This window comes from Anolis carolinensis, unplaced genomic scaffold (genome assembly GCF_035594765.1).
Source record: "Anolis carolinensis isolate JA03-04 unplaced genomic scaffold, rAnoCar3.1.pri scaffold_12, whole genome shotgun sequence".
NCBI classification, from domain to species: domain Eukaryota; kingdom Metazoa; phylum Chordata; class Lepidosauria; order Squamata; family Dactyloidae; genus Anolis; species Anolis carolinensis.
Window position 1 is genome coordinate 7,139,258 of NW_026943823.1, and position 25,070 is coordinate 7,164,327.

At 39.9% G+C, this 25,070-nt stretch overlaps 1 protein-coding gene across 2 annotated transcripts in view; it reads left to right on the plus strand.

Annotated features, from left to right (window-relative positions):
• Positions 1-32: 32 nt before the first annotated feature.
• arl13a (ADP ribosylation factor like GTPase 13A) overlaps positions 33-25,070 on the plus strand; it is a 37,175-nt gene continuing 12,137 nt past the window's right edge. Inside the window, exons 1-7 of one of the 2 annotated variants that reach the window (XM_062963809.1) lie at positions 33-180; positions 8,641-8,853; positions 10,757-10,827; positions 17,695-17,935; positions 20,183-20,288; positions 22,068-22,273; positions 22,669-22,762. In XM_062963809.1, the coding sequence (XP_062819879.1) occupies positions 8,795-8,853; positions 10,757-10,827; positions 17,695-17,935; positions 20,183-20,288; positions 22,068-22,273; positions 22,669-22,762 (777 nt within the window). In that variant the 5' untranslated portion in view covers positions 33-180; positions 8,641-8,794. Of the gene's footprint in view, positions 181-3,988; positions 4,430-8,640; positions 8,854-10,756; positions 10,828-17,694; positions 17,936-20,182; positions 20,289-22,067; positions 22,274-22,668; positions 22,763-25,070 lie in introns of those variants that run through there. The other variant, XM_062963808.1, reaches the window with a different exon arrangement.

The window sequence follows — 25,070 nt, forward strand, 5'->3', positions numbered from 1 at the left end:
AGTTAACAGGAAGCGTTTGTTCTCAACTTAAGAGGCTGAATTCCACTACAGAGAGTCTCCTTGGCAACCGTTGCTATGGAAACCCAGAACCAGTCCTGCATCACCAGGCAAGCTGGAAGGACCAGATGATGCATCCCAAAGGCGGGTCTAGATAGACAACTCCGGCACCGGCTTTCCAAGGTTTTTTTCTCAAAGCCGAGAGTGGATTATAACTAGCTGGGCGCTTTCCGGAACCGGAGCTCAACCCAGACACTTATCTCTTGGCTTCCGGCTGAGACGTGCTGTGTAACCTAATGCGTGTTCCAATTAGGGTCACAAACCACTCATTATCACCACCACTTTGATTCTGTCTTCTTCCCAGATTGGGACAACACACATTACAAAATAAATGTACCGGTAATTAAATAATTAAATTTATATATATAAAATTATTAATTAAATAATTAAATAATTAAAAATATGTTAAATCTTACTGTTTCCAGAGAGGATATTTAATTTGCAATATTGTTGTTGTTGTTGTTTACAATATTTATATTCCGCCCTTCTCACCCCGTTGTACATTGTGCACATATAAGGCAAACATTCAATGCCTTATAACATAGAACAGAGACATAAACAGACGCAGAGGCAATTTAAACCTTCTCCAGTTTCCAGCTTCCTGAGGGAATGCTTGATTCTGGCCACAGGGGGAGCAGTTCCTTCATCATCCACTGCGACGGCAACTTCCTCATTCCAACGGCGGCTGGATGATTTTTATGGTGTTGTAAATTAGCCTCCCCACATATAAGTGGTACCTAAATTTCTGTGATGACTCATGGGCCATGTAGTCCCGTTCCTGGTACTATTGAGGCAGATGAAGAGGAAAACTTGGGTTTCCCACCGTTTCAGCCAGAATTGGAGCCCTTGCAGCTGCAAGATGTTTGCCCACAAGAAGTCAGCCAAACAAGCCTTGAGCAGAAATCTCCCCCATTTTCTCGCCGGGATTATTATAATCAAGATAGAAGCGCTCGGGAGGCGACTCGCCGGAGCACCAGGATAGCTGCCAGACAATTAGATGATTAAGTCTGTTTCCCTTGGGAAAGTTTAAGGAGTCATGCATCTGGACACAGCATAGGTTTCGTTTCTTGTTCCCCAGAGAAAGTGTTCTTTGGCGGGAAAACAAGATCCTATATAGATGTTTGCCCGCAAAGGAATCCTTGCGGAGTCAATTCGTCGGCTTGAAGAGTGAGATCGTGTGTAGACTTCGTACTCCAGTTCCCAGATCCCGGATCAAGTTTCCAGCCCAGCCTTGTACCATGGACTTCTATGGACTCAGTTTTTGATTCATGTTTGCCTTGTTTCAAGTTTGATCTTGCCAAGTTTCAAGTCTTGCCTTGCCTTGTGTTTTAAACCACGGACCTTGCTTCTCTGATTCAAGCCTTGTTTTCCAGTTCCCTTCGGATTTACCTAAGCCTCAAAGACTATGGACAGTTCCCCACACTATTGCTTGTCAAATAGTGTGTGTTTCGGTGAAGTGGATTATAACTTTGGACTTTAATATCTCATATTGGACATTGTTTTCCTGGACTATATTTGACCTTTCCTGAAAGGTCTACTTCTGAACTATATTCTTCACTTGTTTTTATTGACTTTATATATTCCTTTAATAAAGATATTAGATAGATTCTGGTCTCTGCGCATGGTTATTGGTGCTCTGCAGCCTGGGTCCTGACAATTTCCTACTTGATAGATGCAACTATCTTTCGGGTTGCTTAGGTCAACAACGAGCAGGGGCTATTTTTTAAATTTTAATTGTCGAGGCCAGCCCGACACGGGCTGGCCTCGAACTCATGACCTCTTGGTCAGAGTGATTTATTGTAGCTGGCTGCTAACCACGGCCCGGCCCATTATTATTATTATTATTATTATTATTATTATTATTATTATTATGAAGAGCAACAACAATAACAACAACAACAACAACAACAACAACAACACTTATATATACACTCCACTTGCCTCACCTCCAATAGACATCTGAACAAACCTCTGAGGATGCCTGCCATAGATGCAGGTGAAACGTTAGGAGAGAATACTACTGGAACATGGCCATACAGCCCGAAAGACTCACAGCAACACAAGACAGATTCTGTAGATTTGTTCTTAAGTTGCATTTGCAAGTCACAAGTTGTACATTTGTTCTTTGGATAGCATAGGGAAGGGTTATCACAACTCTTTCAAGAGTGGGTTTCCCTTCCGAGGGGTAGATTTCTCTCATTGTCTGTTGTCTCGCCCCCGTTCTTAACTATGGGTCATTTGTAACTCGGGGACTGCCTGTACTAGCATTTTTATACCACTTTAGTATATAAACGTTAGCCCCAGCTTCTGCCAGCCTAGCAGTTTGAAAACATGCAAATGTGAGTAGATCAATAGGTACCGCTCTGGCGGAAAGCTAACAGTGTTCCATGCAGTCATGCCAGTGGCCACATGACCTTGGAGGTGTCTGTGGGCAACGCCGGCTCTTTGGCTTAGAAATGGAGATGAGCACCAAACCCCAGAGTCAGACACGACTGGACTTAACGTCACGGGAAACCCTTACCATTTACCTTTTACATTATAATATAATTATCAATATTATATGTATATACAATATATTATATTATTAGTATAGCAACCTGGCAGTTCAAAAACAACTGAATAAAATCAGACATGATCTCCTTTGAACTGGAATATATGGCAGTGCAGACTCAGATAACCCAGTTCAAGGCAGATATTGTAGGTCATTCTGCCTTGATATTCTGGATTATATGTCTGGGTGGAAGGGCCCTTAGTTCTGTGCATTTTAATATGCATTTTATATAAATACATTTAATATTTTTGTATTATGTATAGGTAATATATTATATAGGAGCCCCGGTGGCGAAGTGTGTTAAAGCACTGAGCTGCTGAACTTGCAGACCGAAAGGTCCCAGGTTCAAATCCCGGGAGCGGAGTGAGCGCCCGCTGTTAGCTCCAGCTTCTGCCAACCTAGCAGTTTGAAAACATGCAAATGTGAGTAGATCAATAGGTACTGCTCCGGCGGGAAGATAACGGCGCTCCATGCAGTCATGCCGACCACATGACCTTGGAGGTGTCTACAGACAACGCCGGTTCTTGGGCTTAGAAATGGAGATGAGCACCAACCCCCAGAGTCGGACATGACTGGACTTAACATCAGGGGAAACCTTTACCTTTACTAATGTCTATATATATAAAAGGGTAATGAAATTTCAGCCTAGAACAAAACAACAAAACTACACATTCTTGAAACACGAAACTTGGCAGCACAACCCCTCATCCATGCCTCTAAGTTCATACAACAAAAAGGAAAGAAAAATAAAGTCCTAATTAGAGGGAGAGGAATAATTGTTTTTATCCAATTGCTGCCAGTTAGAAGGCTAAGCTCCGCCCACTTGGTTTCCTAGCAACCCACTCAGCCCAGGGGACAGGCCGAGTTAGACCTCACTTAAGCCTCTTCCAAAGATTATCTAATTTGCACTGGATTATATGGCAGTGTAGACTCAAGGCCTTTCCACACAGCTATATAACCCATTGATAATGGACTTAATGCCAGGGGAGAACCTTTACCTTTTACCTTAACTACCACCAATTCCTCAATACTTTATTTCCCATACCACCAGACTAAGCCACAGCAATGTGTGGCCGGGCACAACTAGTATAATATATAATTATAAAACGTGCAAATGTAAGTAGATCAATAGGTACAGCTCTGGTGGGAAGGTAATGGCACTCCATGCAGTCATGCCGGCCACATGACCTTGGAGGTGTCTATGGACAACGCCGGCTCTTCAGCTTAGAAATAGAGATGAGCACCAACCCCGAGAGTCGGACACACAACTGGACTTAATGTCAGGGAAAAACCTTTACCTTAGTTCCTGGATGTATTGTATCTAGCATTTTTAGTCTACTTGGTGTTTGTTTATTTCTGGGTTTAATATACAGGGCGGTGAGGGGACTCACCTGACATTCCTCTCTGACTCAGGTAGCAAAAGTCTGTCCCTGGACTGGAGAGTGGCTGCATTTTTCCACAGGACACAGAAGTCAGATCCCGGGATTAAGACAACACATGACTGACCAGAAGAGTGATCCATTACAAGAGATTTGCTCAACCGGCCAATTGGTGTGCTTCGTCTTCTCAAGCCGTTTAGAAACCGGTGGCCAATCTGATCCCCGGTGGCTACTTTCCGCTGACACCTTGGCACAGCCTTTAAGAAATGAGGCACAATCCTTTCTCTCGCTGTCCTAATATTAAGAACACAGGGGCAAGTTCTTCGAAATGACCATCCAAAGAATGTACTCAATCTGAGAAAATCATGGCAGCGAATACTTTTAATCCAGATTAGGTTTAGCCGAATGCGGCGAAGAGAAGAGCACGAGAGCAAAGGAACAGGTGAGGAGAAGTTTCCATTCTGATGTTGCTTTCTTAACCCAAAATATGTGAACCTGCTGGTTGGATACATTCTGTTCATTTTAAACTAAATATTATCACAGATATCAGTTGCCATGCCTTCTTAGTGATCTGTGGGTGGTATTTTACTGTTTTGAAAGGGTGGGAGAAAGAACCCTTGTCTGTTTGAAGAGAGTTTGAATGTTGCAATTAGCAAGCATGAATAGCATTGAGTAGCCTTGCAGCTGCACAGTCAATCAGTGAGGGCATCAGCATACAGTTAGCCTGGCTGTTGTTGCCTGGAGGCATCCTTTGTTTGGGAGGTGAAGTTTGTCAAGTCAATCAGTGAGGGTATCTGCATAGAGGTGGCCTGGCCTTTGTTGCCTGGAGGCACCCTCTGTTTGGGAGGTGAAGTTTGTCAAGTCAATCAGTGAGGGTGTCTGCATAGAAGTGGCCTGGCCTTTGTTGCCTGGAGGCACCCTCTGTTTGGGAGGTGAAGTTTGTCAAGTCAATCAGTGAGGGTGTCTGCATAGAAGTGGCCTGGCCTTTGTTGCCTGGAGGCATCCTCTGTGTGGGAGGTGAAGTTTGTCAAGTCAATCAGTGAGGGTATCTGCATAGAGGTGGCCTGGCCTTTGTTGCCCGGAGGCATCCTCTGTTTGGGAGGTGAAGTTTGTCAAGTCAATCAGTGAGGGTATCTGCATAGAGGTGGCCTGGCCTTTGTTGCCTGGAGGCAACCTCTGTTTGGGAGGTGTTGACTGGCACTTGATTGTTTGCAGGCAAAACATCAGGAGAGAATGCTACTGGTCCTGGAACAGGGTCATACAGTCCGAAAAACTCACAACCACGCGACCATGAAAGCCTTTGACAAGACACTTTCCTTGCTTTCCTCTTTGGAGAAATGAAAAACAAATGTAACAAATGTTGTTAGCTTGCTTTATTTATTTATTATTTATTAGCAACATTTATATCCCGCCCTTCTCACCCCGAAGGCGACTCAGGGTGGCTGACAAGTTATATTTACATACAATATATTATATTATTGCTATATTGTACTGTAATAGTATATTGTAATATTATTAGTAATATTGCATGTAATATAAATATACAATTATAATAGTGTATTATTATTATCATTATTATATTGTATTACATCATAATATTATTATAAATATTATATGTATATACAATATATTATATTATTAGAGCCGGCGTTGTCCATAGACACCTCCAAGGTCATGTGGCCACCGGCATGACTGCATGGAGCGCCGTTACCTTCCTGCCGGAGCAGTACCTATTAATCTACTCACATTTGCATGTTTTCGAACTGCTAGGTTAGCAGGAGCTGGGGCTAACAGTGGGCGCTCATTCCGCTCCCAGGATTTGAACCTGGGACCTTTTGGTCGCAAGTTCAGCAGCTCAGTACTTTAACACACAGATTATAAATGGGTTATATAGCTGTGTGGAAGGGCCTTGAGTCTACACTGCCATATAATCCAGTTCAAATCAGATAATCTGTATTTTATAGGCAGTGTGGAAGAGGCCTAAGTGAGGCCTAACTCTGCCTGTCCCCTGGGCTGAGTGGGTTGCTAGGAGACCAAGTGGATGAAGCTTAGCCTTTTAACTGGCAGGAAATGGATACAAACAATTATTCCTCTCCCTCTAATTAGGATTTTATTTTTCTTTTATTTTTGTTGTATGAACGTAGAGGCATAGATGAGGGATTGTGCTGCCAAGTTTAGTGTTTCTGGAATGTGTAGTATTGTTGTTTTGTCCTAGGCCGAAATTTCATTACCCTTTTATATATATAGATATTATTATTATTATTATTATTATCATTCTTATGTTGTATTACATCATAATATTATAAATATTATATGTACAGTAGAGTCTCACTTATCCAACACTCGCTTATCCAACGTTCTGGATTATCCAACACATTTTTGTAGTCAATGTTTTCACTATATCGTGATATTTTGGTGCTAAATTCGTAAATACAGTAATTACTACATAGCATTACTGCATATTGAACTACTTTTTCTGCCAAATTTGTGGTCTAACATGATGTTTTGGTGCTTAATTTGTAAAATCATAACCTAATTTGCTGTTTAATAGGCTTTTCCTTAATGCCTCCTTATTATCCAACATATTCGCTTATCCAACGTTCTGCCGGCCCGTTTATGTTGGATAAGTGAGACTCTACTGTATATACAATATATTATATTATTAGTATATTATAATATGAGTACTATAGGTAAAGGTAAAGGTTTCCCTTGACATTAAGTCCAGCTCCAAGGTCATGTGGCCAGCATGACTGGATGAAGCTGTTACCTTCCCACCAGAGCAGTACCTATTAATCTACTCACATTTGCATGTTTTCGAACTGCTAGGTTAGCAGGAGCTGGGGCTAGCAGCGGGTGCTCATTCCGCTCCCGGGATTTGAACCTGGGACCTTTTGGTCCGCAAGTTCAGCAGCTCAGTACTTTAACACACTGTGCCACCAGGGGCCCCTTGAGTATTACATATTATGATATTGTTATAATTGACACAGGAGACAATATGGAGGGCACCCAAAGGTGTTTTGCTGCTTGAAGTTAAGAAATTGGTGCCTCTTCCATTCTATGTGTCAAAAAGGCAACTGACTCATTGTGGCATTCTTCCTGAATCCTTCCTCCACAGCCGCAAGAGAATAGCATCTTTATTGTACCTTTATTGCATTCGTTCTTGGCAGCTCTCAGCAGAGCAGAAGTCTTCAAGAGGGACCCCGTGCCCCTCCAAGGCAGAGCTGGCTTCTCACGCAAACCTCGCAGACTTAATGCTTCGAACGTGCCAACTCTCAGGCATGAATCACTAAGCCAGTTCCTGCTCACCAAGCCCGATACTGTCTTTCCCTGAGAACTGACTTTTCAGACTTGCCTCTTGTGGGTAAAAGATGCTGCAACGGGGGAAACAAGCCCACCATTCATATTACACACAATTACCGTGGTATTATTCCACCTTAATGATAAATATACACAGATGTCTATACTAGACAATGTCGAAGAGATAAGCAAACACTATAAAGGTTCAAAACATACAAAGAGGTATGCACATTAGAGCATCATGCAAAGGCCACAGAAATAGTCAGGCCTCTCTGAGTACAGAGCTATCTTCTTTCTATGTCAAAAAGATAAGCAAATACTATAAAGGTTCAAAACATACAAAGAGGTATGCACATTAGAGCATCATGCAAAGGCCACAGAAATAGTCAGGCCTCTCTGAGTACAGAGCTATCTTCTTTCTATGTCAAAAAGATAAGCAAATACTATAAAGGTTCAAAACATACAAAGAGGTATGCACATTAGAGCATCATGCAAAGGCCACAGAAATAGTCAGGCCTCTCTGAGTACAGAGCTATCTTCTTTCTATGTCAAAAAGATAAGCAAATACTATAAAGGTTCAAAACATAAAAAGAGGTATGTACATTAGAGTATCATGCAAAGGCCACAGAAATAGTCAGGCCTCTCTGAGTACAGAGCTATCTTCTTTCTATGTCAAAAAGATAAGCAAATACTATAAAGGTTCAAAACATAAAAAGAGGTATGTACATTAGAGTATCATGCAAAGGCCACAGAAATAGTCAGGCCTCTCTGAGTACAGAGCTATCTTCTTTCTATGTCAAAAAGATAAGCAAATACTATAAAGGTTCAAAACATAAAAAGAGGTATGTACATTAGAGTATCATGCAAAGGCCACAGAAATAGTCAGGCCTCTCTGAGTACAGAGCTATCTTCTTTCTATGTCAAAAAGATAAGCAAATACTATAAAGGTTCAAAACATACAAAGAGGTATGCACATTAGAGCATCATGCAAAGGCCACAGAAATAGTCAGGCCTCTCTGAGTACAGAGCTATCTTCTTTCTATGTCAAAAAGATAAGCAAATACTATAAAGGTTCAAAACATACAAAGAGGTATGCACATTAGAGCATCATGCAAAGGCCACAGAAATAGTCAGGCCTCTTTGAGTACTGAGCTATCTTCTTTCTATGTCAAAAAGATAAGCAAATACTATAAAGGTTCAAAACATAAAATCCAATATGTAATTTAGAGCATTATGTACATACAATCAAGCCTTGATGATTACAGTTTCCTTTAAACATTACAGTCTGGAAGATACTACTGTGTATTACAATAGTTGACTGTACTTATTATTTTCATTATTGTTGTTAACTCTCAGGTGAATATTGTATGTACAGTAAAACAGGGAAACCACCGTTCTGTTGTTGTGGAAGAAAACCTCAGGATCCATGCTGCTTTGCTATTTTTCTTCAAGAACACAAGAGAAGGCAAGGACGTCCACTTGTGGTTAAACTTCAGTGGTTTGCCGGAGTATGTTTCATCTCTTCTCTTACTGCTGGTCTTGGCTGAAGGCAATCCAAGAGCCAATCAGGTAAAGATGGTAAAGTTCTATTTGTGTACATTTCAGTCCATGTTGACCTATTCTCCACACTTCCTTTTGTGCGAAATGCCAGGCTGCAAGGTTATTATTTTTCTCTATTATTGTTGCTTCTATTACATTTATTTTACTCTATTTTTTATTATTATTAATACATTTATTATTTCGCTCTGATCTCATTATTATTATTATTATTATTATTATTATTATTATTATTATTATTGCATTTACTATTTTACTCTATTTATTATTACATGTATTATTTTACTCTATTATTATTAAAAGGATACATAAGCACATTGACATTGAAGAAGATGAGAATAATGATTTGATCAGAGTTGGATAGTCTTATCTTAAATTTGAGCTTTATGTAAATATTCAAAAACATTTAACCTACTGATGCCTCAATTAATGTAATGTAAAGTGCTTTTTTGAATCAGTTTAAAATAAGTTTGGTGGCTTATTTTAAGGTAGTCTGTTTCCAGCTAAGGAACAGATAGTCTGTGATTGAAATTCACAGGGTGACTACAGTTTAAAGCAGTAGGGAAAGAAGTTTGAAACACCTCAATATAGCTTCGCAACTGTTAGTCCAAGTGCCTGTACAAAGAAGTTACTGTAACCACCATTAAGCTTGTGCCTGAATAAACGTGTTATTGTTCTTTTTAACATCTCAGCCTCTGGAATCCATATTACCATCAAAAGCAAACAAGAAAGAAGAAAAATAAAATTTTAAAAGTCTCCTCTCTAAGTAGCCAGTGGCTATATCATCCCATAGTGGTGGCAAGAGTTGATAATCCCCTTAACATCTGGTGGCCGCCTTATAAACATCTTTATCTCTGGTGGCAGCTTTTAAATAAAATATCTTTAATAACTGGTGGCAGTGGATATAAAATATAATAATAATAATATAAATATAATTAATTAATAGAAACTCATCCACATTCCCCCCTGCCTAGAAGAACCTCAGTCGTTATTAAACATCTTTGCACGCTGTCTCTAAAGATCTGAGTGCAGTGTATAATAAAATCAACCTTAAAGCATTTCAATAATAAAATTTAAAGAGAATTGAAAGTAAATAATGTCACCAGTTTAATGGTGTTGTGCGTCGCAAAGGTTGCTAAGGCAATAAATAAATGGTTGCCCAGTCATCGCTTCCCTTCCTCCCTTCGCTGTCCTTCCATGTATATTTTGCCCTTTCAGTTGGACTGGTAGCCCATGAAAAGCCTCACCATGGCAACCCCAAAGGCAAAACCTATTTACGCCTCATGCCTTTGAATGGAGAGAGATTCACGGAGATGGTCAGTGATGGGGAAAGGATGACCCAGTCTCTTGTTTTGCTGAGTGCTCTTCTTCTCCATAATATTGTCCAAAAACATTGCATCCCAAAGCCCAATGGTACATTGTGACTTTGTGATATGATTCCCATATTTTGATGAAATAGTGTACTTAGGATTTATTGTGCCTTTGTTTGCCTAACTACAACAACAAATGGCATATTCAGCAGAAACGGGGCAAAACAGTGGAGCGTCTAGCCTGAAATCATATTATACAAAAGAAGGCTTTTAACTCATTTCTTTCGCCGTGGTGCAGCCGGTAGGACTGCTGACTTGAAGGTTGGGTTGCTGACCTGAAAGTTGCCGGTTCAAATCCAACCCGGGGAGAGCATGGATGAGCTCCCTCTATCAGCTCCAGCTCCATGCGGGGACATGAGAAAGCCTCCCACATGGATGGTAAACACAACAAAACATCCGGGCAATGTCCCCTGGGCAATGTCAATTCTCTGACGCCATAAGCGACTTGCAGTTTCTCATGTCACTCCTGATATGAAAAAAAAACCCTTTTGTGTCCCAAACCAATATGTTTGATAACCATTTAAAACTCTCTTCTTTCTTGCCAGGAAAGTGACCATCCTTGTCCTTGGCTTAGACGGAGCCGGGAAAAGTTCCCTCATAAGGGAAATTCAGAGAGGTGAGTTGCTTTGCTGAAATCTGTGAAAATGGAGCCTTGCCAGTCCTGAAAACTTAGCATAAAGTAAACAGAAGCAGGAATGGCCTTAGGCTCCTCTAGAAGACCTTCTGTGGATGTCCAATTTTTAAACAAGAGCTTTCCAAATATTCCATGTTGGTGGCATGTATCATTTTGCAGCATGGTCATCCAATAACGGTGCTCCGTGCAGTCATGCCGGCCACGTGACCCTGGAGGTGTCTATGGACAACGCCGGCTCTTCAGCTTAGAAATGGAGATGAGCCACAACTCCCATAATCAGATACAACTAGACTTAATGTCAGTGGAAACCTTTACCTTTATCTAATTCAGTTTTATTACCAAATTGGAGGTGAAAACAACCCCTTATAAGAGGTACAAACGCATATATAAATTATAATAATGAAACATTCAAGGATACAACATATCTCATGAAAACCTTTCATTTATATTTTTTAAAAATATATGTTTTATTGGGTTGCTGTGAGTTTTTCGGGCTGTATGGCCATGTTCCAGTAGCATTCTCTCCTAATGTTTCACCTGCACCTGTGGCTGGCATCTTCAGAGGTTCTGTTGGCAGTGAGGCAAGTGGAGTGCATTGAATAATGTCCAGGGTGGGAGAAATAACCCTTGTTTGTTTAAAAAAATTGTGCATGTTGCAATTAGCAAGCTTAAATTAGCATTTGAAGTTTGCAAAGTTTGCAAAGTCTACCTTACCCAGTCTACTATTACAACCTCTCTGTTTTAATCTATGTTTTTATTAGTTCTTGACATTTGTTTTTATTGGTGAATGTTTAAATTTTTATAAATGTGCATGTCTCTTGTCTATTGTTGTGTTTTATATTGCTATTGTTTTTATTCGGGCTTGGCCCCATGTAAGCCACCCTGAGTCTCCTTTGGGGGAATAGAAGCGGAGTATAAAAATAAAGTTGTTGTTATTATTATTATTATTATTATTATTATTATTATTATTATTATTATTATTATTATGACACAGCAAACAAGATAGACATGCTGGATTTCGTATCACAAAATCACAAGTCAAACACTTCCCAAGTGTCTAGGACTGTGTGATGTATTTTCGGATGATGCGCGCAGATCCCAGTAGGGTGGCCTTTTGCAGTTGGCAGATCATAATTTTGTCAATGCCTATTGTTTGCAAATGCTGGCTGAGATCTTTTGGAATGGCACCCAATTCCAATTATTATTATTATTATTATTATTATTATTATTATTATTATTATTATTATCAATGAGGGAATCTGCATAGAGGTGACCTGGCCTTTGTTGCCTGGAGGCATCCTTTGTTTGGGAGGTGTTAACTGGCACTTGATTGTTTGTTGTCTGGGGTTCTCCTGTTTCATTATTTCCTGTCTTGATTTATGATTTATTACTTATTTGATTTATTATATGACTTATTACTTATTTCACCCAGACTCAGAGGTTTTTCGTGATGTTCACACAGCGTTGATGATGTTTCAAAACTGTCTGGGTATCTGCATAGAGGTGGCCTGGCCTTTGTTGCCTGGAGGCATCCTTTGTTTGGGAGGTGTTAACTGGCACTTGATTGTTTGTTGTCTGGGGTTCTTCTGTTTCATTATTTCCTGTCTTGATTTATGATTTATTACTTATATGATTTATTACTTATTAAACCCAGACTCAGAGGATTCTCATGATGTTTGCACAGCGCTGGTGATGTTTCAAAACTGTCTGGGTATCTGCATAGAGGTGGCCTGACCTTTGTTGCCTGGAGGCATCCTTTGTTTGGGAGGTGTTAACTGGCACTTGATTGTTTGTTGTCTGGGGGTCTTCTGTTTCATTATTTCCTGTCTTGATTTATGATTTATTACTTATATGATTTATTACTTATTAAACCCAGACTCAGAGGTTTCTCGTGATGTTCGCACAGCGCTGGTGATGTTTCAAAACTGTCTGGGTATCTGCATAGAGGTGGCCTGGCCTTTGGTGACTGGAGGCATCCTTTGTTTGGGAGGTGTTAACTGGCACTTGATTGTTCGTTGTCTGGGGTTCTTCTGTTTCATTATTTCCTGTCTTGATTTATGATTTATTACTTATATGATTTATTACTTATTTCACCCAGACTCAGAGGTTTCTTGTGATGTTCGCACAGCACTGGTGATGTTTCAAAACTGTCTGGGTATCTGCATAGAGGTGGCCTGGCCTTTGTTGACTGGAGGCATCCTTTGTTTGGGAGGTGTTAACTGGCACTTGATTGTTTGTTGTCTGGGGGTCTTCTGTTTCATTATTTCCTGTCTTGATTTATGATTTATTACTTATATGATTTATTACTTATTTCACCCAGACTCAGAGGTTTCTTGTGATGTTCGCACAGTGCTGGTGATGTTTCAAAACTGTCTGGGTTATGTATTAGGTGCCATTACCAACTATTTATGTGGATTGGCTGCGGAGTGCAAGAAGAAAAAGAAAAACTTGCCGGAGATTAATTCAGCCTGCCATCTCCACCATGAGACTTGGCAACAACAAAAGACCTTTTCTATTTCTGCACCGTCCCTTAGTCATTTTGTGCCAGTGCATTGAAGAATCACAGACAGCCTGAAACACTGCATCCTTTATTTATTATTTATTTATTTGCAGTATTTATATTCCATCCTTCCTTCTCACCCCGAAGGGGACTCAGGACGGATCACAATGTACACATACATGGCAAATATTCAATGCCATATGAACATAGAGATAAAGACAGAGACACAGAGGCAATTTAACCTTCTCCAGCTTCCAGCTTCCTGAGGGTATGCTCGATTCCGGCCAAAGGAGGAACAGCTCCTTCATCATCCACTGTGACACCTTGATGGATACTTCCTCATTCCAAACGCTGCTGGATGATTTTTTTTATGGTGTCGCAAATTACTGTATATACTCGAGTATAAGCCTAGTTTTTCAGCCCTTTTTTTAGGACTAAAAAAGCTCCCCACGGCTTATACTCGGGTGAGGATCCTAGTTGGCTTATATTTGGGTCAGCTTATACTCGAGAATATATGGTACATTTACTATTTTTCTCTATTATTATTGGTATTATTACATTTATTATTTTACTCTATTATTATTACATTTATTATTGTACTCTATTATTGTTGCTACTGTTACATTTATTTTACTCTATTTTATTATTATTTTTATTAATACATTTATTATTTCACTCAGATGTTATTATTATTAAATTAATATTCTACTCTATTTATTATTACATGTATTATTTTCCTGTATTTATTATGATTATTATTATTATTACATGTATTATTTTACTCTATTATTATTATTAAAAGGATACATAAGCACATTTACATTGAAGAAGATGAAAATAATGATGTAATCAGAGTTAGTCTTATCTTTAATTAGAGCTTGATGTAAATATTCAAAAACATTTAACCTACTGATGCCTCAATTAATGTAATTTTTTGGTATCTATTTTTATTTCTGAAATTTCCCATCCTTGGCTTATACTTGAGTCAATGTTTTCCCAGTTTTTTTTGTGGTAAAATTAGGTGCCTCGGCTTATATTCGGGTCGGCTTATACTTGAGTATATACGGTATATTTTAATTTTGATTTATTGGACCAAATGAGTGCCTCAAAGGAAGAGAAAAGGTTCAAACGGTCAGCTTATATTTGAATATATACGTTAGTTAAATTAGCCTCCCCACATAAGCGGTATCTAAATTTCCTACTTGATAGATGCAACTATCTTTTAGGTTGCTTAGGTCAACAACGAGCAGGGCTATTTTTTATTTTAATGGTTGGGTGCTCACTCCGACACGGGCTGGCCTCGAACTCATGACCTCTTGGTCATAGTGATTTATTGCAGCTGGCTACTAACCAGCCTGCACGACAGCCCGGTGGATTGGTTGGAATTATACTGCAAGCAGGATAAATTAAATGGGGAAACTATCTTGATATGGAGATCTCTCCAGGTTGTTTATTGAAAGCAATGTTACGCCGGCATTGGTTCAAGTTGCGTTGTTTGTTTCCTTGTTTTTTTTTTTACATTTTTATTGGATTTTACATTCATAATTCATAATTCATAACAACACTACTTCCCTTTTTTAACATCTGCCAATATTTTTTCCCTCCCTACCACCCACACCCTCCCTCCTTAACCACAGTATGTTTATATTAATCTTGCAGATCCAGCCACAGGTAAAGTCTTTGTATTTTTTCTTTAATGTAATCGTTGGCTCCTCCGTTTTTCACCCAGTTGAAGTAGTCTTTCCATCTGTTTGTAATGTCCTTTTGTTTATTCATTCTTGTTACTTGGTTAGTCATAATTCCTGTAATATCTAACAACACTTGATCATACATATAATCATTCCAATTATTTAACGTCCATTTCGATTTGTCTCTCCATCCTCTAGCAATCACAGCATGTGCTGCTCTTATTGTTACTTTCAATAACTCTTGGCACTCAGTTTTTATACTTGGATGATCCAGCACTCCCCAAAGTAACAAATCATTATTAATTTGTATTGTTATCTGTAATAAGTCCTGGATTTTCCCTTGTATCATTAGCCAAATTTTTTTTAATTCAGAACACTCCCACCACATATGTGAATAAGTGCCCTTTCCTTTATTACAATGCCAGCACTTTGAATTCTTCCCTTTTATCATATAAGACAGTTGTTCCGGAGTTCTATACCATCTTAATACCATCTTTTTTTCTAATTCATTATATTTTTCTGTTTTTATTTTATTTATGTTCCTAATTATTTCGTCTACTTCTTGTGTGCTTAATATTTTAACCCCATTCCATTTGTTACGTATTGCTCGGATCATAAATTCCTTATCTTCTACCATTAAATTGTATATTTTTGCCACTGTTCCTTTACTTGTTTTTTCTCTTGCATTTAGCAATTTATCTACCTTCAGTTCTTCAGTGGGCTGTGCACCCTCTTTTTTTACTTTTTCCCAGATCCCTCTTAATTTTAACCAATATTCTTTCCCCCCTTTTTCCAAAAGGTCTAGCCAGTTAATTATCCCTCCATCTTGTTTCCACATATCTTTTACCCTCCTTAATCCTTTTTCTTCTAAGGTATTTACCAACCTTTCAGGGAGTCCCATGCTCTTAATTGGGGTCTTTCCAGAAATTTTATTTGCCCATAGTTTTTGCCATTTTTGCCAACATTCAAACTCGATCTTTCTTGGACCTGTTAGTTTTTCTTTTATTTCTTTTATTTCTTTAATATCTCTAGTATATAGCCCATATTTTCCCCGCCCTTCATTTCATAGAATCATAGAATCATAGAATCATAGAATCATAGAATCATAGAATAGTAGAGTTGGAAGAGACCACATGGGCCATCCAGTCCAACCCCCTGCTAAGAAGCAGGAAATCGCATTCAAAGCACCCCCGACAGATGGCCATTCAGCCTCTGCTTAAAAGCTTCCAAAGAACGAGCCTCCACCACAGTCTGGGGCAGAGAGTTCCACTGTCGAACAGCCCTTCTCACAGTGAGGAAGTTCTTCCTGATGTTCAGGTGGAATCTCCTTTCCTGTAGTTTGAAGCCATTGTTCCGTGTCCTAGTCTGCAGGGCAGCAGAAAACAAGCTTGTTCCCTTCTCCCTTTGACTTCCCTTCACGTACTTGTACATGGCTATCATGTCTCCTCTCAGCCTTCTCTTCTGCAGGCTAAACATGCCCAGCTCTTTAAGCCGCTCCTCATAGGGCTTGTTCTCCAGACCCTTAATCATTTTAGTCGCCCTCCTCTGGACGCTTTCCAGCTTGTCAGCATCTCCCTTCAACTGCGGTGCCCAAAACTGGACACAGTATTCCAGGTGTGGTCTGACCAAGGCAGAATAGAGGGGAGCATGACTTCCCTGGATCTAGACGCTATTCCCCTATTGATGCAGGACAGAATCCCGTTGGCTTTTTTAGCTGCCGCATCACATTGTAGGCTCATGTTTAACTTGTTGTCCACGAGGACTCCAAGGTCTTTTTCGCACACACTGCTGTCAAGCCAGGCGTCCCCCATTCTGTATCTTTGATTTCCATTTTTTCTGCCGAAGTGAAGTATCTTGCATTTGTCCCTGTTGAACTTCATTTTGTTAGTTTCGGCCCATCTCTCTAGTCTGTCAAGATCGTTTCGAATTCTGCTCCTGTCTTCTGGAGTGTTAGCTATCCCTCCCAGTTTGGTGTCGTCTGCAAACTTGATGATTGTGCCTTCTAACCCTTCGTCTAAGTCGTTAATAAAGATGTTGAACAGAACCGGGCCCAGGACGGAGCCCTGCGGCACTCCACTTGTCACTTCTTTCCATGATGAAGACGACGCATTGGTGAGCACCCTTTGGGTTCGTTCGCTTAGCCAATTACAGATCCACCTAACCGTAGTTTTGTCTAGCCCACATTTTACTAGTTTGTTTGCCAGAAGGTCGTGGGGGACTTTGTCGAAGGCCTTACTGAAATCCAGGTACGCTACATCCACTGCATTCCCTGTATCGACCCAACTCGTAACTCTATCGAAAAAAGAGATCAGATTAGTCTGGCATGACTTGTTTTTGGTAAATCCGTGTTGACTATTAGCAATGACCGCATTTGTTTCTAAGTGTTCGCAGACCACTTCCTTAATGATCTTTTCCAGAATTTTGCCTGGTATTGATGTGAGGCTGACCGGACGGTCATTGTTTGGGTCGTTCTTTTTTCCCTTCTTGAAGATAGGGACCACATTCGCCCTCCTCCAATCTGCTGGGACTTCTCCCGTTCTCTACTTTTATCCATTTATCTTCTCCCTTTAAACTTATTTCTAATAAAGATCTTAGTTGGAAGGCCTCATAATAGTTTTGTATTAGTTTTGTAATAGTTTTGGTCTTCTTTGTGTCCTGCAGTCCTCTCCTGCGAGGTGCTTCCCGCCACGAAACCCAACCAGACAGACCTCAGAGTGGACCGGTTCGAAGTCTCCCTCATTGACTTGCCTGGAGGACAACGATCCTGGAGGGACCACTACGGCTCGGCTCATGGGATCATCTTCGTCCTCGACTCTGGAGACGTGGCTCGGATGGAGGAGGCCAAGAAGACCCTCTCCCGGGTTCTGGGGCACTCAAAAGTTTCAGGAAAGCCTCTCTTACTGTAAGCATCTCATCCTTCTTTGATTCTTATACATCAGGTTGCTGTGTGTTTTTCAGGATATATGGCCATATTCCAGTAGCATTTTCTCCTGACGTTTCACCTGCATCTGTGGCTGGCATCTTCAGAGATCTGTTGGAGGTGAGGCAAGTGGAGTGTATATTATAAACATGTGGAATAATGTCCAGAATGGGAGAAAGAACCCTTGTCTGGACCAGAATGAAGAAGTCAGGGCCAGGAAGACATCTTTCCACCATGTCTCCTGTATCAATTTAACAATATCTATATATATAAAAGAGTAATGGCATCACGGCGACCCACAAAACAACAAAACTAGAGGGCCCCCAACCTCGAAATTTGACAACACAACCCATCATCCAGGCCTCTAGGTTGATACAACAAAAAGAAAAGAAAAATAAAGTCCTAATTAGAGAGAGAGGAATAATTGCTTTTATCCAATTGCTGCCAGTTAGAAGGCTAAGCTTCTCCAGCTTGGTCTCCTAGCAACCCAATAAAAAATAATAATACACTAAAAAATTAATACAATAAAATACTATAATAACAGAAAATAACTAAAAAATAATACAAGAAAATAATAAAATATAATAAATAAAAATATAACTTACAATAAAATTAATAAAAAAATGCAAATAACATCAAATAAAAATTACACAACAATTTTTAACCAATACCACCACCACTTTGCCACAGCAAAGGCCGGGCACAGCTAGTAATAATATATAATACTCATATTATACTGTACTAATATTATAATATATTGTGTGTGTATGTGTATATATATATATATATATATATATATATATATACACACACACACACACACAGTAGAGTCTCACTTATCCAACATAAATGGGCCGGCAGAATGTTGGATAAGCAAATATGTTGGATAATAAGGAGGCATTAAGGAAAAGCCTATTAAACATCAAATTAGGTTATGATTTTACAAATTAAGTACCAAAACATCATGTTAGACAACAAATTTGGCAGAAAAAAGTAGTTCAATACGCAGTAATGCTATGTAATCATTACTGTATTTATGAATTTATCACCAAAATATCACGATATATTGAAAACATTGACTACAAAAATGCGTTGAATAATCCAGAACGTTGGACAAGCGAGTGTTGGATAAGTGAGACTCTATTCTGTGTGTGTGTGTGTGTGTGTGTGTGTGTGTGTGTGTGTGTGTGTATATATATATATATATATATATATATATATATATATATAAAATATTATGATGTAATACAATTTAATAATAAAACACTATTATAATTGCATTTATATATTACATGTCATATTACTAATAATATTACAATATAGTCATATAGTACAATATAATATATAATGCTTATATAGTGCTTATATTGTGCTATACTAATAATATAATTTATTGTATGTATATATAACTTGTAAGCCGCTCTGAGTCCCCTTCAGGGTGAGAAGGGTGGGATATAAATGTTGCTAATAAATAATAATAATAATAATAATAATAATAATAATAATAATAATAATAATGCAAGTGTGAATGTTGCAATTAGCAAGCTTGAATTTGTATTTGAGTAGCTATGAAGCTGCAAAGTCAATCAGTGAAGGTATTTGCATAATTTGATGAACATCATGTCAGGCTACACAGAGAAGACATGGAAACCCACAAGCACATGAACAATTTCAACAGAAAGGAGGAAACCATGAAAATGAACACAATCTGGTCACTAGTATTAGAAAACACCAGAATTAAGACAGTAAATAAGGAACACCACTGCTTGAAGAGGGTTGGACTGGATGGCCCGTGAGGTCTCTTCCAACTCTACGATTCGATGATTCTATGAAAAACGGCGGAACTCCAGACAGCAAGCAATCAAATTTCCAGTTAACACTTCCCAAACAGAGGGTGCCTCCAGGCAACATCAGCCAGGCTATCTCTATACAGTTACCCTCACTGATTGCAGCTTCATTGCTACTCAATGCTATTCAAGCTTTCTAATTGCACAAGTATATATACACTCTACTTGTCTCACCTCCAAAAGACCTCTGAAGATGCCAGCCACAGATGCAGGCAAACGGTGGGAAATAATGCTACATGGTTTTTAGCATTCTTGTTAGGGCCAGTATGACTATCCTTGTTTTGCATCATTTTACATCGCTAACAACAACAGTGAGCATTCATTCTCTTTGAGCATGAAGTTTGAGTGTATTGTTTTCTCCTTTCTCCATGGACGGTCCAAGCCTGGCAAACAAACAGGACAAAGCGGATGCCCTCTTGCCCTGTGAGATCATCGAGTGCCTGTCTTTGGAGAAGCTGGCAAACGAAAACAAGTCGCTATGTCGCATTGTAAGTGTGAGATGAGACTTTATTTTCACTTTGGCAACACTAAAAATGCCTTTATATTGTTATAATTGACTGGCTGTGTATGGCCACGCATTGCTGTGGTGTAGTCTGCTGGTTTTGAGAAAAAAAGTAATGAGGAAGTAGTGGTATTATATGTCATTATATGTATATATTATATGTATTATATGTCAATATATAATGTCACTAGCTGTGCCCGGCCACGCGTTGCTGTGGCGAAGTCTGGTGGTCTGGGAAATAAAGTATTGAGGAATTGGTGGTAGTTAAGGTAAAGGGTAAAGGTTTTCCCCTGACATTAAGTCCAGTCATGTCTGACTCTGGGGGTTGGTGCTCATCTCTATTTCTAAGCCGAAGAGCTGGCATTGTCCATAGACACCTCTAAGGTCATGTGGCCACTGGCATGACTGCATGGAGCGCCGTTACCTTCCCGCCGGAGTGGTACCTATTGATCTACTCACATTGACATGTTTTCGAACTGCTAGGTTGGCAGGAGCTGGGGCTAACAGCGGGAGCTCACTCTGCTCCCAGGATTGAACCTGGGACCTTTTGGTCCGCAAGTTCAGCAACTCAGTGCTTTAACACACTGTGCCATCAGGGGCCCCTTTTACACTGCCATATAATCCAGTTCAAATCAGATAATCTGTATCTTATAGGCAGTGTGGAAGAGGCCTAAGTGAGGCCTAACTCTGCCTGTCCCCTGGGCTGAGTGGGTTGCTAGGAGACCAAGTGGGCAGAGCGTAGCCTTCTAACTGGCAGCAATTGGATAAAAACAATTATTCCTCTCCCTCTAATCAGGATTTTCTTTTTATTTTATTTTTGTTGTATGAACGTAGAGGCATGGATGAGGGGTTGTGCTGCCAAGTTTAGTGTTTCTGGGATGTGTAGTTTTGTTGTTTTGTCCTAGGCCGAAATTTCATTACCCTTTTATATATACAGTAGAGTCTCACTTATCCAACATAAACGGGCCGGCAGAACGTTGGATAAGCGAATACGTTGGATAATGAGGAGAGTTTAAGAAGAAGCCTATTAAACACCAAATTAGGTTATGATTTTACAAATTAAGCACCAAAACATCATGTTAGACAACAAATTTGACAGAAAAAGTAGTTCAATGCACAGTAATGCTATGTAGTAATTACTGTATTTACGAATTTAGCACCAAAATATCATGATGTATTGAAAACATTGACTACAAAAATGCGTTGGATAATCCAGAACGTTGGATAAGCGAGTGTTGGATAAGTGAGACTCTACTGTATATAGATGAAATGTAGTATGTGTGGGTATCAATGAGCTGAACACAAGGAAAGAATGAATGAGAGCTAAATTTTGGAGAAACCATTCAAAAATATTAAGGCCTGCAATGACTACCTGCTGGCTGAACTGTAATTAAAAGTTGCTAATGAGAGCTGAAATAGTTGAACTGCCTGGTAAACTGTGTTATTTGAGTGAAGGACATACCTTGGATGTATTGGTATATTGTGGCCAAATTTGGTGGCATTTGGTCCAGTGGTTTTGTTGTTAACTTGGTCCTAATTATGCACAGAACATTTTTATATATATAGATTGTTGATCCCAGTGTAGCCCTTAGATCAACAGCAGGAGTATGGTTTGGTGTTTGATGTTTTATTCTCCATGGCATTTAAGTCCTGACGTAAGTCCTCCCAACCTAAGACTCTCTCTTTCTCCAGAACGTGATGTCACCTTCTTTGCCTTGGGTGGTTCCATCTTCTCACGCTTGTCTCTTTCTCCTTCGCCACACAGGAGCCCTGCTCAGCGACCAAAAGGCTCCCCAAAATCCAGTGTTGGACCATCGTGCAAGGTCTTCACTGGCTCTTGCACACCATTGCCTTGCACTATGGGGACCTCTGTGGCCGCATCCAAGAAGACAGCCCTCAGCAACAAGCATCGGCGGAGCAGGAGGGGTCCCGGAAGACACACAGGACGCGGAACAAGACACAAGAAGCCAGGTCCTCCCTTCTTCCTCCTAGTAGTCTATATGGACAATTGAAGGAGTAGAGCAGCCTAAGTTGCCTTTTGGTTGTCATCATGTTGACAGGATCAGGAACATCTGCTTGGGTTTGAGGTGGAACTAAGCAGAGATGGAAGCCATCATTCCATGACGTTTCTGTCAAAGCGTGGGAGCGTACTGGGCCCATAACCCTTGATAGTTTCATCATTGCATCGCAACTGCAATATGGCTTGCAATTTCTTCCGTTCAGTACTTCAGCTAATAAGGCAATATGGATTCAGTTCTTGTTACCTTTTAGGGCAGATTTTACAAGGCTATCTGGTGGGTTTTGTTTTGTTTTTGGTTTGTTTTTTGAAATATTTGCAATTTTTGGCGTAATCTTTCTCTAACCAGGGAGTCACGTCCCCGAAAAGAGAGCAAAGAGGAAGGAAATCCCAAGGCGCTGGAGGTCAAACCCACAGAACCGATGCCAGATGTGTGTTCACAGGTAACCACTGATTTTATGTGTGTGTATGTGTGTGTGTGTGTGTGTAATGGTTTTCCCCTTACATTAAGTCCAGCCGTGTCCGACTGGGCGCTGGTGCTCATCTCCATTTCTAAGCCAAAGAGCCGGCGTTGTCCATAGACACCTCCAAGGTCATGTGGCCACTGGCATGACTGCATGGAGCCCCGTTACCTTCCCGCAGAAGTTGTACTTATCGGTCTATTTTTTCTATTTACTATACTTTTACTTATTAATCTAAAAACATTTGCATGTTTTCGAACTGCTAGTTTGGCAAAAGCTGGGGTTAACAGCGGGAGCTCACTCTGCTCCCCGGATTCGCACCACCAACCTTTCGGTCAGCAAGTTCAACATATAGATATAAATATGGAGGAAGTATTATCACATTTGAGAAATGTGCTGTTTTCATTTAGTTAAGTATTTCCTCCACAACGGGGCAGCATCTTCCCGAAAACGAGCATAAAAGCCTCCGGATTTGGCTCAGGGCTCTTTCATCCATCAATTGATGCCACCTCCCAATCTCTTCCACCTGAGGCAAGGGCTTCTTTTGCCCAATGGCAGAGCTAGAGCTACTCTGTACACAACTCTTCCAGGCATGAGAAAATCAGAGCTGTTTGCAATGCTGTCATCATTTCTATATATCAAAACAATCCAACCTGTGTAGGAGAAATACACATTCTTGAGTTACCCTTTCTAAAAATAATGTTTACTTATAGTGCCCTCTCTACCAAAGGGAGATATTTAGGGAAATGTTGCAAGTGGAATGGTAAAAATAGTTTCCAATCAAAGCTTTTAGTTCCCTTGAATATAAGATTTGATTACACCAGGAGTGCAATCCTATACATGTATGCACATAGGGCAGCAATCTCCTTGGAGTTCAGTAGCACCAAATAAGTGCCTATAGGGTTACCAGCTAAGTGTACTTGACTGATTTTCTTCTTCCTTTCCTAATAAAATATTTCAGTTCAATCCCCTGATATATATTTATATAAGACATAAAATTAAAATAGATTGCTTTTTAAAAGAGATTAAATACGATCTCAATTGATTTAAGATTGTGGACATTTAGGGTTCATTTTCTAATTCAGCAGTTTCTGGGAAATCAACGCAACTTCACGTATCCTGCCTATTTAGTCCCATATTTATTTTGAGTAGTAAGAATAACAATTGCTAGACTTTGTCCTCGCTTTGCTGCCATCCTCGCAGTGGATTTTCTCAGCAATTTAATATTGTTTTGAGGTCTCTCTGCTGTTATGCAAAGTATGGCTCCGTCTTCCATGCCGAGGAGATTTGTCATCCTTAGATGTCCTCCGGATCGAATTGCCTTCTGAGTACTTTTTATAACCTCCCCACTTTTAAAAGCAGTACCTATTTATTTACTCGCATTTCTGCTTTCGATGAGCTGGGGTTGATGGCGGGTGCTCACCCCAACCCAGGTTTGAACTTCCGACCTTTCAATCGGCAGGACTTTCTCCAGCTTAGCAGTTTATTTCGTTCTATTAGTGTTATGATGTCCTATTGGATTATTTTTATTCTGTTTTCATTTCGGTGCTTAATTATTTTGTTATAAGTTTACTGTTATTATGGTGTGTTTTTTCTGTATTTTTGATGTGTTTGTATTTATGTAGGGCATTGAATGTCTGCTCTCTCTTGTTGTAAACCGCTCTGAGTCCCTTTGAGGAGATAGGGCGGTCTAGAAAAAGGATTATTGTTATTATTTTATTGTATGACACAGCAAACAAGATAGATATCCTGGATTTCGTATCACAAAATCACAAGTCAAACACTTTCCAAGTGTCTAGGACTGTGTGATGTATTTTCGGATGATGCGCACAGATCCCAGCAGGGTGGCCTTTTGCAGTTGGGAGATCGTAATTTTGTCAATGTTTATTGTTTCCAAATGCTGGCTGAGATCTTTTGGCATGGCACCCAGTGTGCCCATCACCACTGGGACCACCTGCACTGGTTTCTGCCAGAGTCCTTGAAGTTCAATCTTGAGGTCCTGATAGTGGCTGAGTTTTTCCTGTTGTTTTTCATCAAAGCGACTGTCACCTGGGATGGCAACATCAATGATCCAAACCTTTTTCTTTTCCACAACTGTGATGTCTGGTGTGTTGTGTTCCAGAACTTTGTCAGTCTGGATTCAGAAGTCCCACAGTATCTTTGCGTGCTCATTTTCCAAGACTTTTGCAGGTTTGTGATCCCACCAGTTCTTTGCTGCTGGGAGGTGATACTTGAGGCATAAGTTCCAATGAATCATTTGGACCACATAGTTGTGCCTCTGTTTGTAGTC